The sequence below is a fragment of the Falco rusticolus genome, chromosome 1, assembly GCF_015220075.1.
Source record: "Falco rusticolus isolate bFalRus1 chromosome 1, bFalRus1.pri, whole genome shotgun sequence".
NCBI classification, from domain to species: domain Eukaryota; kingdom Metazoa; phylum Chordata; class Aves; order Falconiformes; family Falconidae; genus Falco; species Falco rusticolus.
In genome coordinates this window covers 18,653,654-18,669,371 of record NC_051187.1, presented here as the reverse complement: position 1 = coordinate 18,669,371, position 15,718 = coordinate 18,653,654, and the positions used below count along the sequence as shown (strand labels likewise).

General features: G+C 38.4%; 1 protein-coding gene across 5 annotated transcripts in view; it reads right to left on the bottom strand.

Annotated features, from left to right (window-relative positions):
• NCOR1 (nuclear receptor corepressor 1) overlaps positions 1 to 15,718 on the bottom strand; it is a 75,389-nt gene that overhangs the window by 19,684 nt on the left and 39,987 nt on the right. For 4 of the 5 annotated variants that reach the window (XM_037372757.1, XM_037372746.1, XM_037372736.1 and 1 more), the window contains 14 exons: positions 15,315 to 15,445; positions 14,602 to 14,819; positions 12,844 to 12,906; positions 12,105 to 12,244; positions 11,237 to 11,363; positions 9,243 to 9,798; positions 7,131 to 7,260; positions 6,628 to 6,823; positions 3,992 to 4,165; positions 2,924 to 3,084; positions 2,408 to 2,528; positions 2,188 to 2,289; positions 1,591 to 1,688; positions 409 to 577 (listed from right to left, as the gene is read on the bottom strand). In XM_037372757.1, coding sequence (XP_037228654.1) covers positions 409 to 577; positions 1,591 to 1,688; positions 2,188 to 2,289; positions 2,408 to 2,528; positions 2,924 to 3,084; positions 3,992 to 4,165; positions 6,628 to 6,823; positions 7,131 to 7,260; positions 9,243 to 9,798; positions 11,237 to 11,363; positions 12,105 to 12,244; positions 12,844 to 12,906; positions 14,602 to 14,819; positions 15,315 to 15,445 — 2,386 coding nt within the window. The remainder of the gene's footprint in view (positions 1 to 408; positions 578 to 1,590; positions 1,689 to 2,187; positions 2,290 to 2,407; positions 2,529 to 2,923; positions 3,085 to 3,991; positions 4,166 to 6,627; positions 6,824 to 7,130; positions 7,261 to 9,242; positions 9,799 to 11,236; positions 11,364 to 12,104; positions 12,245 to 12,843; positions 12,907 to 14,601; positions 14,820 to 15,314; positions 15,446 to 15,718) is intronic. The other variant, XM_037372766.1, reaches the window with a different exon arrangement.

Sequence of the window (15,718 nt, the reverse complement as noted above, 5' to 3'; positions counted from 1 at the left end):
TTTTTTTATGGTTTGTTAAAAGTTACTCATTCATCAATATTTCAACTGAAGTTCAAAGTTAAAGGATACATTTCTTTTGATTTTGATAATTTTAAACTTGGTGGTTTAACCTTTCAAAATAAAAATATTCCATGAAAAATTGGAAATTAATGGCACAGAAATTAAATAGTTTAACTATATTTTAAATAGATGGTACAGGAGACTCCTCAGAACACAGGCACGGTTTCTGGATCACTTTAATTCTCCTACCCTCAAAAACACAGACAGGCCAATATTCTCCCAGACAGCACCCCAGTGACTGCGGTTTATACCTCTCCACTTGGAAGCAGACACACTCCAGCTATGGATTAAAGAAGCAGAACCTGCTGTAGCCTTGACTTTGATCCAGTAGAATACACAAATACTCACTATCGTAAGATAAAATATGCCCACTTTTGCCTTCATAAATAACATGGCCTTTGGCTGAAGCTTCCTCTCGGCACTTTTCTGGGCTGCTGTCTTCTGTAGCTAGCCGGGTGATAGTTCCCTTCAATAACGCATCAGCTGCTATGCCAGACTGGGACAGCGCTGGTGTACCCTGCGTTTAAATCAATCAAATATAATTCAGAACATGTGTGTTTATTTAAGAGAATAGGGAGCAGTGAAGAGGGGAAAAAAACCTGCAACAACAAAACCCACAACATATTTTAGATCTAGAAAACCAATTATTTTACCAAGCAGTATGGCTTAAACTTCTGCCTCTATTATTAGACATTTTACCTAAATATTGGTAAGATCATTTGTAGGCAATTTGCTACCTTGTAAAAAAACAAAAAAAGAAGAATAGGGAGTGCTATATTACAAAAGTATTTCATGGCCTAGAACATTTACCCTATAATACCATTTAGGGGGCAGATAACACACTACATACTTAATGGTGCCATTAAGTTTCATTCCTATGCAAAGTAATGAAACCTATCCATCTCAGAGGAAATTGTTACTGCTCCTCTCCATAAGTAGAGATCCCATGTCAACCAAACCAGGAGCATTTAAAAAATGATGAGACAAAAGGGATTAACTTACCTTTTTGGCTTTAAATAGCATCTGTGCAAGACTGCTTACAGTTGATTTTAATATTTGAACTCAGCTGTGTTTTCAGGGAAGTTGCTAATAAGCCTTCAGTTAAGTATACCAAAGGCTTTGGTGGTTTTATTTAAAAAGTTTAAAGACTCATATATATGTCAAGCATTGGAACAGGCTGCCCAAAGAAGTGGCTGAGTCACCATCTTGAGATGTGTTTAAAACACGTGTATGTGTGGTGCTTGGGGACATGGTTTAGTGGGGGGTTTGGCAGTGCTGGATTAAAGGTTGGACTCAATGACCTTAAAAGAATTTTTCAACCTAAATGATTGTATGATTCTAAGATGAAATCATGGCAATGCTGACTTCAGCAGTAGTGGGATTTGACCATCTGATTGTATTAAAATTTCTTTTTTCAAGGCAGTGCCTACTCTGTGATATTAATTTACTTTTTCAGACATGCAAATACATTCAAGGTGAGAGTTTAAATATGCTGGTTTGCTACAGCCTTCTCAGTAAGGGGAAAATTACCTGAGTTATGGAGCCTCTCAAAGAAGGAATGGTCTCAACAGAAACTTTATTGGTTGGAGTTCCTCGCGTTATACTTCCCTCCTGTATCGTTGTGGTACCTGATTTGAAATAGTAAGACATCCTGATAAATAACAGCATAAAGAAAAGCTGCTCTATTTGAAGTCATTAAAGACTCTAGTGAGAACTGTTAGTTTACACCACAATAGAGGGAAATTTCAGTGTAACAGCATGCATTTGAGGCAGTTAGACAACTTCCTCTTTTAACATAGCCTTCTACCGGCTAAAAGTCTTCTACAGCATTAATCCATGGTATTTAGTTTCTTTTCTTTTGATGTATTTGGATATTTCATGTATTGCTCTGCTTATGCTCTACTGAGCGACTTAATTTTGAAGTTGGCATGCCTTGAAACAAATGTTTTTAAATGAGACATGCAGACAGGAGGAGCGAGTTACAACTACACATGCCTCGGAAAATAGGGAGCAGATTAATCATGTAATACTTAAAAATAACAGTTCAGCAGTTTGAGCTCTAGAAGTTAATTCTCTCAGTTTTCTCAGGCTCCGACAAAGTTTCTTAATCCGTATGACTTTCTTTACCTCGAACCACACTTTCATGTTGTGCCCTGACCAGGAGTCCCTCAGGTTGGGAATTCTGGCTTCTGGGAGAAAATTCTTCTTGTTTGATATAGGGCAGGGAAGCTATTCAGAAGAAGAAAAAGGAAAAGTTTGGGTGGTTTTGGTGCTTTTTTTTTTTTTTAACTTTCTTTAATTTTAGATCATTAGTCTATATAAAACACATAAGCTTTTATTTTCTTACCAGATTTGGCTGACTCCTGCTGCCTTGGCAGCCCAAGAGATATAGAACCCACCGATGGCTTTGCAGTTTCTTGGGTGTAGGAAGCTTGACTATGGGATGTTAAGTAAGTGCCAGGTGTCCCCTGAAACAACAAATATATTATATGTTACCTCTTGTTTCTGGAATGAAGATTCACATCTATGTTTAAAGAAGAATGCTAATGCTAATGATCCCGTCTCAAAATGCTACAGCACACCGCTGCAAAGTATCAAAGCACAGAGCACCAGGAGGGTAGTGTCTATTCGTTTGGGGACACAGTTCACCCAAACTGGACACCCTCAACCACACTCCTAAATGTGAAGAACTGCAACATGTTCTGTTTTCTAAGGCACCTGTAATTCCTGGACATTTAGAGGTGGCACGTATAGGTCTTAAGTAATAATGCTCTGAACACATAACCAAGTACGAGATGTTGAAGGTTGCAAAAGGGCAAAGAAATCAATGCAAGCACAGGTTTTCCAATAATAATTCTCTTACTTGTGAGATTGAGCCTCCCATGATGAAGGAAGGTTTTTCTGATGGCACACTTGTTTTGGAGGATGGAATGAGTGGTGGTGGTGGTCTGGTGGGTCTAGTTGTTGGAAGGCGGACTCCTTCAGGTATGTTGGTTATTACTTGGTGAGGTGCTGGCTGGAGAACTGGGGGAAAATTGTACGTGAAACATTAGTCTGTTTCAGCTCTACTAATTGTTAGAGGGACAAGAACAGAAATAGCACAGTCATCTGACAATTTCTGATGGGAATTGCCTCACAATACCCAAAAGCTACCTAAGCTGTATTTACATTCTAAAATTCACTATGTCCAAGTGTATGTTACACATGGGAACTGAATGGAGAATATCCAACCTTGCATCAAAGTTCAAAAAGGAATGGCAAAAGCTGCACTGTAGAATTGCAAACTCTGAAAAATAAGCTTTTAAAAATAGCAGCCTAGGGTATGTTCAAGTTTTTTTGTTGTCTTCCTGTTTTTAAAGAAAGTTCTTATTCTTTAAATGGAACACAACTGAGTCAAGTATGATCTAAGCTTCCCTGATTTTGTCTTTTCTTAGCATGACATTATACTCTGAAGGGAAAAGCAATAATCTAAGTTTCAGAATTAAGAATTGTCAGTTATTTCAATGCTTTATAAAACATTCAGATTATAATATTAAAAATTACAGTCAGAAACTAATGCCAAGGATAGCAGCAGCTTTCTTCTTTGCTCAACTCCCCCCTTCATAAGAAAGGCCACCCATGAATATGAGGTATTTGTATTAAGCTGAAAAACTCTTGACGACTTCGGCCCTATGCTGTTCTAATACTTTTCAGATCATCCTATTTGCTTAATAAAATACACGTTATGCAGCTGATGTAGCAATAAAAGAACAAAACCACAACCTCGCCAGAGCTAGAAAAATCCTGAGCACCTATTTACATGCACAGCCTACTTCCTTCTTCTGCTAATTCACAAAGTGTTTATTGAGTAATTTGGTACTACATCAAGTCACAGAAGTCCAGCTTCCAAATAAAGACTACATTATCACTATGTATGTAACAAAACATTTACCTGGCGGGACACTATAGCGAGCTGCATTCATATCAGGCTGGGGAGAGGCTTTATTGACTTCTCTTGGAGATAGCCTGTATGGTGATGCTGACCTTGTTGCTGTATTTTGCACTTGTGCTTCCTGTTCTATTGCTCGCTTGACCTCAGCATAAGGCATATAGGCCACCGGTTTTCCTGTGAAGGTTAAATTTATCAGAAAGAACCGAACCCTGGATTAGAAATTGAAGGCAAAAGGTCCAGTTTACAACACAGTTTTAACAAAGGGCCTGACTCCTATGTCAGATATACTCATCAGGTACAAACTTTTCAATTTAATAGTAGTATTAAAGTAGAGCTTAATGTGTTCTTATGTCTATACTTCTATATCCAAAGCTTTGGAAAACTGTCATACTTTCTCTATGTGAAAACCAGTACTTGGATCCTTTAGGTCCTTTAAGTGAAAGCTCTGCTATTGAAAAAACTTTCATTTAAGGAAGATTCCTTTCCAAGTCCTGTGCATCAGCCAGGTTCACATCAAGTTTAGCCAGACCTACAAGCCAATCCCACCAGACAAAAAGCCTCCCTTCCTTGTTTGCTTGCCCAGAGAAGTCACAAATCAAATTTCAAATACCAATATTGCCCATCAATGATGTTTAAGGGAAAATACATTTTTACCAAATTTAAGAAATTAAAAATCTAGTAGCAGAACTTCAGAAATTCCTTTCTTTTCTTGGCAATGGACAATTTAAGTACTCTGTATTACGAACCTGAACAAGTCTACTGCAGCTGTAAATTTTTAACTTTAACCTTTGACATAGTCAAAGAAATATGGCACTAATTATCCCACAATAGCTTTAGTATTTTATTTCATGATAGAGTACTGTGTAGGTTGTCACAAGCCAATTCAACAACAGGCCCTTTAGTTTGACAGGATGCCCCACAACACAGGCAGCGTACCAGTGTATGCAATGCAACGGTTTTAAGCAGCCTGTGGGCTCTCCGCTGCATGCAGCAGTTGGGGGACAAGCTTCATGTGCACAGTGTATCTTAGGAAGTGGCTGCTGAAATGATCTGATGACATTTCAGCCCCTTCTAGTTTTCAGATTAAGACGTCCAGGCTTGCAGAACCCATTTACATTAACCACACCAACTCTCCCTTTCTGTCTGGCTCCGACAAGCACCTTGATTTTTGCTGGCAGACACTTCACCCCAGAACTTTCCCACACTTCATAATACCGTACTGCCAATGCCAAGAGTTATTCAGTTAAATGGTACTTTTAAGCAACCCCAGACTTGCCACCTAAAGAAGCAAACTTCCAAAACCCACAATCTTACCCTGCCCTCCACAAATCTACAAGCTCCCTTCTCGCTATTTTAACAGGTAAAAAAATGGTTCTGCTTCTTCCATTTTATTTCGCTAAAAGTAATTAAGGTGAAGCATTTTCATAACATAATTTAAAATTGTTATGCATGTTAAATACATGGATTTTTGAGTTTCAAAGAACATGATAGTTTATGTTGCTAACACTGCAGAGACAAGAGAAACAGCACACAAGAATATAATATCTAAAAAATGCAAATTATGCAACTGTGATGATATCTCTTAATACTAACATTCAGCACATTAATCTTACTCTGTTTATTCCCTTGTTACAACATACAGTTTGTTGAGCTATGTTTTCTTTGCTAGAAAAGGAAGAGGTAAAAGTTACACACTTAGTACAGAACTGGGCCTCCCACAGAATATGCTTTTCTTGCACAAAACCGAAAAGATATCTTTTGCTAGGCTGTTTGTAATTTGCAAGATGTTGATAGAATTAAAATAATTTCAGTTCAAAGAATGAAAATATAGCCAACATATACAGACAGAAAGCATAATATGAATGCCTAGTGAAAGCTAATAAATGCATCCTTTGGCTTTTAAACAGTAAGTTGGATGATGGAACATACACCGTCCATCCAAATCACTTTCCTGCTACCAGCAACAGTAACAGCTATGTCCTTATTTAGTCACCCTGACAGGTTCTCTAGGCAGTTTTTATCTTGTTCTATATTGAAGGTCACACTAGAGCCACATTCAGTTCAGTTCAAACCCTGCCTCTAAGTATCCTCTCTATATACAAAAGCAACCAACCATCCTATTCCCATGGGAAAGAACTTTTCACACAGCCCTTCTGTGGACAGACAGGCTACGGTAGCAGAGTTTTACCAGACTTTTGTGCCCCACTCCAGGGCTCAATGTCCATGTACGTGCTCCAGTGCAGTAAAACATTCCTTTTAATTGCACCCACAGTTCTTTAGTAATTGTCTCCCATCTTCACCTTAAGCTCCTGAAAGGGGCCAGAACAGGCAGTTATCTGGGTCCTCCACCTGCACACCTTGCCTTTCTGAATCTCTCTCTGTTGGAACAACTCATTTTTTAATTTAACCCAAATGGAGCCAGTTTTTCCACCTTATCTAGAGGGGCTACAGGTAGTTCTCCAGCACTGTACCTGAAGCAGGATTTCTGTAGTAGCCAGGTTCCTTCAATCAAGTGCCTTCACCAGAAAGCTATAGGTAATTATTGGTACACTAAACTTTCATTCTTAAATGAGGCAGCAGAGTAACACATGGACATAAAATGTAGCTATTTCCACAACAGGTGTGAAAACACCTACCTTCCCACTCAACATTAGGGCTCTTGGAAGTGCCACAAGGGCTTACAGCACTTCGATACTCCATATCCAGCTGCTCTTGCCTCTGGCGTTGCTCTTCCAGCAGCGCTGACTCATGCATTGCTTTAATGTGCCGTTGATACAGCGCGTAACCACTCACTGGTGTTCCAACAGGAACAGTACAGGGACTGCAAGAAACCTACAAGGACAGAGAGGTATTAACAGTACATACATTAATACAGGTACTTACCAAACTAACTATCGTGCTCAATGCCTCCACTGCAGCAGCTGTAGTCTATATATGAGTGTTTCAAATGGTCCACACCTGTTTTGAAGCTATTACTTGTGTATTTATTTGTACTTAACTTACTTTCCCCCTCAAAAGCAGGCTAACAAAGCAAATCATGTACTACTACATTTGTTTCACAACCTTTTGCTGCTTTAGTATTGCGATTAGTTTTAGGGACAACATATACTCCTACAAATATCACTTAAATACCCCATACCATAGGTGGTATGACAGCAGCTCGGTGGTGAAGCTGTTGCAGATCCATCTGCCCTTGCTTTATCGTGGATGATACCAGTATTGACCCAGCGGGATTTAACAGTGAGGGCTTTGACTCCCTGCTGAAGATACTGGAAAAAGAGATAGAAAGAAGGGGAAAATATCACCAAACAGACCAAGATTAAACATCTTAAAAATTTTACAGGCAAAAGTATGCCTTTTAACTTCAAAAACCCAACACATTTAACACACTGGACAAACAGCTGGAAAATCAGAACCATGTTATGTTTTGTCCCACAGCACAACTGGTAGAGTAGCCAACAGATGCTGTATTTTTATAAGAAAACAGAAATACCAAAAGAAGTGTTCAGAATCTCCCCTACCAGAAATTTATGTATGCACTTTCTATATGCACAGTACTATAACAATGCAACCGTCTTTATAGAAAATGCTTGGGGGGGGGGGGGGGGGGGGGAATAGATGGGAAGACCTGGATATATTTAGTCCACAGGAAAGAAATAATTAGTAATATACAATAGACTACTCTCACACGGAGGGCTAATATATTTGTGAAGTGGAAAGATGATGTCTGAAGAGGCAAGAGAGTGCAGAAACACTATCAACTGCACTCTTCCAAAGATCACATGCAGTACGATGACACTGGATACTTTTGACATTTAACATCTATCCTTGGTACTGTGTGTATATTAAGACCACTGAGAGGGAGGGGGCATTGGCTCTGATGCTGTACTGTGGTTACATAGAAATTGCACTAACAGAACACTAAAAAGACTTTGAATATTATCAGTGGTGTCAGCCATCCCCCAAAAGATAAACGGTTCCAAAGACATGCAGCATTGTCCGTTTAAAGCCCTGTATACTCATGTAGGTTATCCGCAGTGTTTACGGCTAAGTTCCCAGAACTAGGAAGTTTGCATGAACACACTGTACACTTCGGAGAAAGAGGTCATCCATTTCTCAGGACACTTGCCCGTTCATTTATGGACACTGACTGGTAAGAGAAATACTTCCACTACTCTATTATCAATAGCCTTCAAGAGATTCAGTTCTACTGGTTGATTCAATGACAGTAGTTGGGTACAGGACTCCAGAGGCTATACAAGCAAATAAACATGAAATGTTAAAAGGTAACTAAAATATCAACATTTTATGCCCTTAGATTTTTATTTTTTAAAAAACAAATTTTATCTCCTACTAGAAGATATATTCAAGCTATTTTCCCTGTCAAACTCAAGGAGTTTTGGATGCATTCTACTAAACTGAGCTATGAGAGCAAGAATCAATTAGAACAACTCCACCTCCAAATTTCTGTGCCTATATCCAAACAGTTTTTCACTAAAAGGAATTAAAACCCCACATTACCCAATCACAATATAAAAAGTATTCCAAACCTACTTCCGAACATGTAGATTTGTTCTTAAGTATTGTGTAAAAGTAACATATCAACAAAACCAAACCAAAGCAAAGAACTTCAGTACAGACCCAGTTACACGGTTGAGTTTCTTGGGTAGATGGGGGCATTTACAAAATTCCCCCCATTAAAAATCAGTGACCAACTAAAAAAATTTAAGTAAATAGCTGTGCATCAGAAAATCCTGCAGCAGCAAGATCTTCCCCTCCCCACCAGAAGTACCACAGAGCTACTTATCACAGAAAACCATGCCAGGAGCATCTTGAATCTTTTTTCTTGCTTTAGCCAATTTTCATTGTTTCAGTAAGCAGCTGTCCTTTCCAGGTAACTGTTTAACAGAATTCCCATGCTCTGAACAGAGCCCAAATGGCTCAGCTTCCCCTATTCTCTAGCTTTCTGGGTAGTTGTGCTAGTTTGCTACCTACCTAGTCAGTATATCACCACAGAATTTTGCCTTATCTTGCGTTAGAAGACTCTTCTTTTGGCTTTTCATCAAAATTTTACATCAGCATTTCCCTCTGTTGCACTTCCAGAAAAGAATCTTTAAAAATTCTTTCCCTATTACAAACTCGTAACAAAAATGGTGCTATCAATGATAGGTTTTGGATCGCTGTTAAGTAAAACCACTTTTTAAACAACTTCTGAAAAGATGGCAATATTTCAACACTAAATTAAACTCACCCTTGTCTGTCAGGTTCTCCATCAACTTCCTCATCAGCACTACAGGTGGCACTCGAATCATTATCTGAATGGGATTCCTGTCTCGCTGTATTAACTGGTTGTGACAGACTGTAGTCCATTTCTTCTGGTTCGGACTTTTCCTTGGGTTTCTCCATCTCTCTCTCTTTGGTATCACTCTCTATTTTCACTTGAATATTCTCTGGTAGCCTCATTTCAGTCTCTACAGGTTCTACTTTGGTATGTACTGGAAGAGTAATCACAGGCTTAGCTTCAACTGGATGGCTTCTGTTGTCAACTTCCATAGGCTCTTCTGCCTCATTATTTATTTCTTCCTTAACCTGTGGCTCAGGGGTCTGACTTTCAGCTGTTGATACGCTTTGGGCTGTTAAGGAGGGAGATGTGCTGGTTGCAGGTTTAATGGTAGATTCTTGTTCTGCTGTCGCTTCAGTGGTTACTTTTGAAGCAGCGCTCTCAGACTGAGTTTCTTCACTTGGTTTAGCAGGTTCTGCTGGAGTTGGAGATGGAGCACTTTCTGTATCAGAACTGTTTTCAGCACCTGGGGAAAAAAAAAGTTTTGGCATAAAGGTTCAACATTAATAAAATCCAACCAGGCTTTGATGAACCGCTTCTTTAGAATAATCAAAGATGTGTCTGCTGTCCCAAAACGCAAGTCAACCACCCTCAAGAAATGACTCCCAAGGGGAGAGTAACCAAAAATCAGCAGATACAGGTTAAGGAGGGAGACTGCAATTACAGAAGTAAGGCTACTTAGCTAGCTCTGATCTTACAGCGCGTCAGCCAAGTAAACTCTTGTGCATGTGTCAGAGTTGGTACTTCCATATATGATGCCGCTTTATCACAAGACTAGAGTCAACACCCAGAGCAGCTAAAGGTGCAGCTTTAATTATTTAAATTAACTGGTTTTAGAGGCATCACTGGCAGAAGTGGCAAACCACTAATTTTACATGAAAATCAGTCACATTTTATACACATGCTGACTTCCAATTCTTGTTGTAAGTTAACAGTTGTAGTTTACCTCCTTTATGAATTATGGTTTTCTTGAAAATGTCATCTTTGCTCTGTGAAAGGTATAAATGGCATCAACAATTGGATTCCAATTATAGGTTTTTGTAGTAAAGATCCTTCCTCCTCTTTTTAGTCTAGTTCATGAACTCCATTATATTATAAATAGCTTATAGATAAATAAAAACATTATGAAAAACTATGGCAACACCTAGAACATAGATGTTATATTCAAATCTTATCTTCTGATAAGAGTCTTCATTCTTTACAATCACATAAACATTTTAACCATGTTTGTTAAATAAAAGGATGCAATAAGGATCCATCACTTTTAACCTACCCATCTGTATAACAAGTAATTTTGACTTATTATAGAAATGGACAATTTGCTGAATTATACACACACACACTCTGCAGCTTAAAAAAATACCAACAAGTAAAAACCAAAATCCCCAACACTTAGCCATGTTCTCTCATTCATCATTTATGAATTCTGTTGCTTATAACTCCAAAAAAGGCTGGCCAAGACTGGCTGATGCTGTGTGCCCAGAATTATTAGCAGTTGCAATCAACAAATAAAAACAAACAACCCCCCCAAAAAAAACCCAAACCAAACCACAAAAACCCACCAATTAACTTTGCCTGCCTGAAGCTTTACTGACACTATCCACTAGCAAAGGTTACACAGCTTTGATTCAACTTGTTTCAACAGGTACAAATTTTTTTTATCAGGTACTGTTTACCCTCTAGATGATAGCATACTCAAAGCTTCTCAAAATATTAAGCAGTAACATCTTAAGGCTGCTCAATGCCAAAAAAGCTTTTTCCTCTCCAGCGAGTTCCAACTGCTAAAATTCAACTGAAACATAGGATTTGAGCCCTACATTATGTAGTGGAACACAACTTTCTGAGCATTTAATTGGCACAAAACATAGGTCCCTTTCTGTAACCTTCCTTCCCAGAAAAGTTACCTTCACTGTCTTCTGGATTCTCTTCTTCGTTAGATGCTTCAATGTCTTCATCCTCCTGAGCCGACACAGTCGAAGCTACACTCTCACACTGTGATACATCTCGCTCCTCACGGGGCCTTCGTGAAGACTGATAAAGACACGGCATTTACATTGTACTGAAAATTGGCAAGTATTATTTCCTTTTACATGCATTCTCATTTATTAATCTGAGGTTGAAATGAAAGACAGAGAATCTCTATTTAGTACAGATTCACTCACAAGGGGGTACACTTTTTCAGCTTCAGGCCAGCTTTTGCTGCTCCTGATCAAAAATAAGTTTGGGAACAAACCACCCTCTCAAGGTATGTTTAGGGGACAACAGAGCCACCGTAGCAAACAGAGATACTGATGCTCTTCACTTCAGTGACAGAAGACTAGCTTAACACCATAGTTTAGAGGACTCAAACACTCAGGATTCTACTTTAGATGCCCCAAAACTTTCAGTTCCTGGTCTTCTACCAATTCTCTTGCTTCATTTTGTAAGGTTAGTGTTTATTGTGTTTCAAGGTAACTATTCTACAGCAATAACCTGAACTTCTACAGCTGCTGGTGTGCTGATGAGGAATGTGGTTTTCAGAGCACTAAAGCATTCTTCAGGCTTGAGTGTTCTGGTAGAAAATTTTCTATTGCATTTTAAAGCAAGAAGCAATTAGTATCACCAGTCAGTGAGCATCAGCTGCCTTTTCTAGGAGATTTATGACACACCACAAAAACAAGTAGAAAAGGAAACAAGTGGTGATTGCAAAGCACTCTTAGTGAAGCACGATGTATTACTTTAGAAAGATGCCAAGTTTTCTGCTACAAAATATTAAATGCCCACTGCACTTACCTTCTGTTTGTGCTGTTGGAGGAGGCTGTCCAGATTGTGTCTCCTTTTATAGTTGAAGTAGAAGTTCTTACACTGAGCTTCACTTTTTGTCCCAACCATTTTTGCAATTGCTGCCCAGTTTCGTCCATGTTCCACTAGGCCTGTTCAAACATACAAAAACCAATATTTGCTACATTAAATAATTCAGCTATCGAAACCCAAATAAATGGAACAACAATGCCTATGCAAAGGTAAGGTGCAGAAGTACTGCTGCCCTTAAGCTATGACCGCGTACTTGGTAACTACTTACGGGGCAAAAAAAAGCTGTGTCAACTTGAATGTCTGCTTATGAAGCCTTCAAACTTAACCCTTTGCCGTTGCTAATACACAATACCTCTTCTAAAATATTGATTTTATGCATAAAATTTACAGATAAAAGTATCTGCCAAATGAACAGACAAGTTATAAACTACATTAGCTTCTTTATGTAAAGCATGTCTTATACAAAAGGAATTTTTTAATTTTTATAAGTTACTTTAGTAGCCCATATGAAAAAAGCCAATGTAAGTCTTAAAAAACTGATCCTGTCATTAGATGTTTGCTTTTTTTTTAAAAAAAAAAACAAACAAACAACAGCAAGCTTCAGATTATCCATTCAGCACAGTGTTGCAAAAAAATCACAGCACTTTTATTTACAAAATGATAATAATTTACTGAATACAAGTATTCAGAAGTAAGTCCAAAGCTTTACAAGGTTTACCTTTCTTAGCAACTTCCATTTCTTCTTCTGTCCAGCGGGATGTCTCCACAGGCTCTGCAGAAGCTGAAAGAGAAACAAAGACACTAGTCAGAAAAAAAGAGCAGGCTTCACTATTATGGCACCAATCATGCATCCCATAGTTAACTAATCTATTTACATTAGTGCTTGTTCACGTCACTTGGAAAAGCTGCTCTTGTCAGTGGGGAGTAGTCAATCTCCATTAACCAAGTTAGGGATATAGTAGGAACCACCACAATCTCAGCAAACTGCCTACAAAACTATGATTAATTATCTGTCAAGGAAGACTTGTAAGTAACTTGGGCATATATATCATTAAAATTTTATTTAAACTGTCAATAATTACCATCAACTACTAAAAGCGGCAATCCAACATGCTATAAGCTACTTCCATCTTACTTCACTGACTGCTGTGGAAAGAACTAAAATGGTTATTTATTGGTTAGTGGGTATGAAGAAATCTACTGTTGTATTCACCGAGTCTCCTACTGGACAAACAGAAAAATAAAAAGTAAAAACAAGCAGGAAACTAAGTATGATCAAATGCAAAACACTTCTCATTCACATCTCTGCATTTGATATAATTCTGTTTAAATTTCTGAATGGCATTAAGCTTCAACAGCCTCCATTTCCTTTTCGTAATATTGGCCATTATGCACAGCATACAACACGGACCCTTCAACAGCTGCCATTAAGAAATAATAAAAGTAAGACATTATAAATTACCTGATCCACTGAAAAACTATTTTAGATTTTCCAGAAAAGCCTGAAAAAATGGTTTGGAAAAAGACACCCCAAATAACAGAAACAAAAGCAAAACCCATTACTGTCTTAGTCTAGCTGCTGACAAAAACCCACCATATCAACTGAGCAAGAATGTCTATCACAGTCTCTGATGTTTACAGTTAAACAAGAACTAATTTGCCCACTTACTCTGTTCTTTAGGATATGGAGAATATCTGAGCAAAAAAAAAAAAGAGTTGTTACAAGCTCTAGAATAGCAGCTGCCTGTAACTAGCTAGGAGCAACAAACTTTTGCCACAGCAAAGCACTGCAAGAAAAAAAAAATAACCACCAAAAAAAACCCCCACACCCTGCCGTGCCATCCTGGATAATTATTTACTAGGCACAAGGTACTCTGCTAGTATTTCTGCACCACCACAAATCATGTCAGCCTTTTTAGAAATGCAGTGAGAGACAGCATAGTCTTTTTTAACCATACATACCAAGAAAGTAACATTTTATTTTAAGTAAGTCTCTTGCCATCTAATGCAGAAACAACAAAAACAACTTGCTAGGATCCATTTCAGATTATGAAACTCCCTAAAGTACTCAAATATCAGGCCTACTTATTCAACAATATCCTGTGAGCTACAGCCTGTAAGTCTATCTGTGTCAAAGGCATTTGGACCTCTACAGATCCATCATTAACCCTGCAAAGAGAGAAAATGGAATTATCACAGAAAGGCTGAACTGCCTTTTTTTTTTCCCTCCACATGGTTCTAACAGAGTCATATGATTACACAGATACTATTCATGCATTTACACTCGTGAAGTTTAACAGTACCACACAGTCACAAAATTAAGTAGGCCTAAGAATAAAGATGTAATACTAAATAGGAAAAAAAAAAAAAAAAAAAAGAAAAAAAAAAGTGCACTGCATGCACAGAAAACAGCCTTATGTCAGTGAAGAGCTTGACAACCAGATGGATTCCCGAGCGTCCTATAAACGCTACTCACAAGGTTCTGGTGGGGGTGGAATAGGCGGTGGTGGTTCTTCAGTGGCTGCAGCTGCAGCAGCATTTGCTTGTGCAGCTTCATTTGTCATTGATCTGGTGATTCTGCCCTTACGACGACCTTGACTATTGGCTGTTTTTCGGCCCCTAGGAGTGGCCTGCTCCCTTTCCTCTGTTTCCTCTGGTGCAACTTCGGTTTTGTCCTTTTCTTTGGTATTCTCTCTGGGAGTAGTTAAAATATAATTCAGTCACATTCAGATAGCCATTATGGGCAGATATTCCTGATATCAATGTCAAAAAAACCCCAAAACCCAACAAACTATAAAACAAAACTCCACAAACCCAAAAGACTCCTTTAGTGAAACTGAATTCACTTACTGTAAAAATGAGAGTTGCTAGAGAATAACAAAGATACATGATATTATCAAACAAAATACAAATGCTGTGATAGAACATGAAAAAAGCCCAAACCAAAAAGACAGAAAAATTATTGTGAGCATAAAAATAATCCCACGGCTTTTTCCACCTGTCTGGTTAGTTCAACAAAACAGAGGAATCCGTATGTCCAAAAAAATTGTTTAATGCACAAAATCTAACCTAAATACGAACAGTTTTCAGCCCAGACTTCACTGTCAGGCTAATGCAAATCCTGTTCTGATCTGTGCAAAAAACCTGCAATCTAGGGTGAATAAATGCATTTTCAGTACATATACTTACTTAGATTCCTCCTTCTCATCCTTTTCCTCTTCATCTTTCTTTTCCTCCTCTTTTTTCTCTGCTTTTTCTGCTTTTTCTTCTTCTACTTTTTCTTCTACCTTTTCTTCTTGAGAAGGACGAGCAATTTGTTGCTGAAATGAAATGGGATTTACATATCACAACTTCATCACACAAGGGTGCAGCAACTTGTACTCAAAGCACTGCAAACACTGACCCTGCCTTACCTCCTGCTTGGTGGTATTTTAAGTTACAGTTACTGCACACCGGTCAACATAACAGCAAAATGCCTCTGCCAGAAACTGTAACACCTATCTGCACCCTGAAACATAACAAATGTGAAGGACCAGACAACGGCTCCCAGCCTTCAGAAGTCCCCTTTGCCACAGAACGTGCAGTTTCTATAT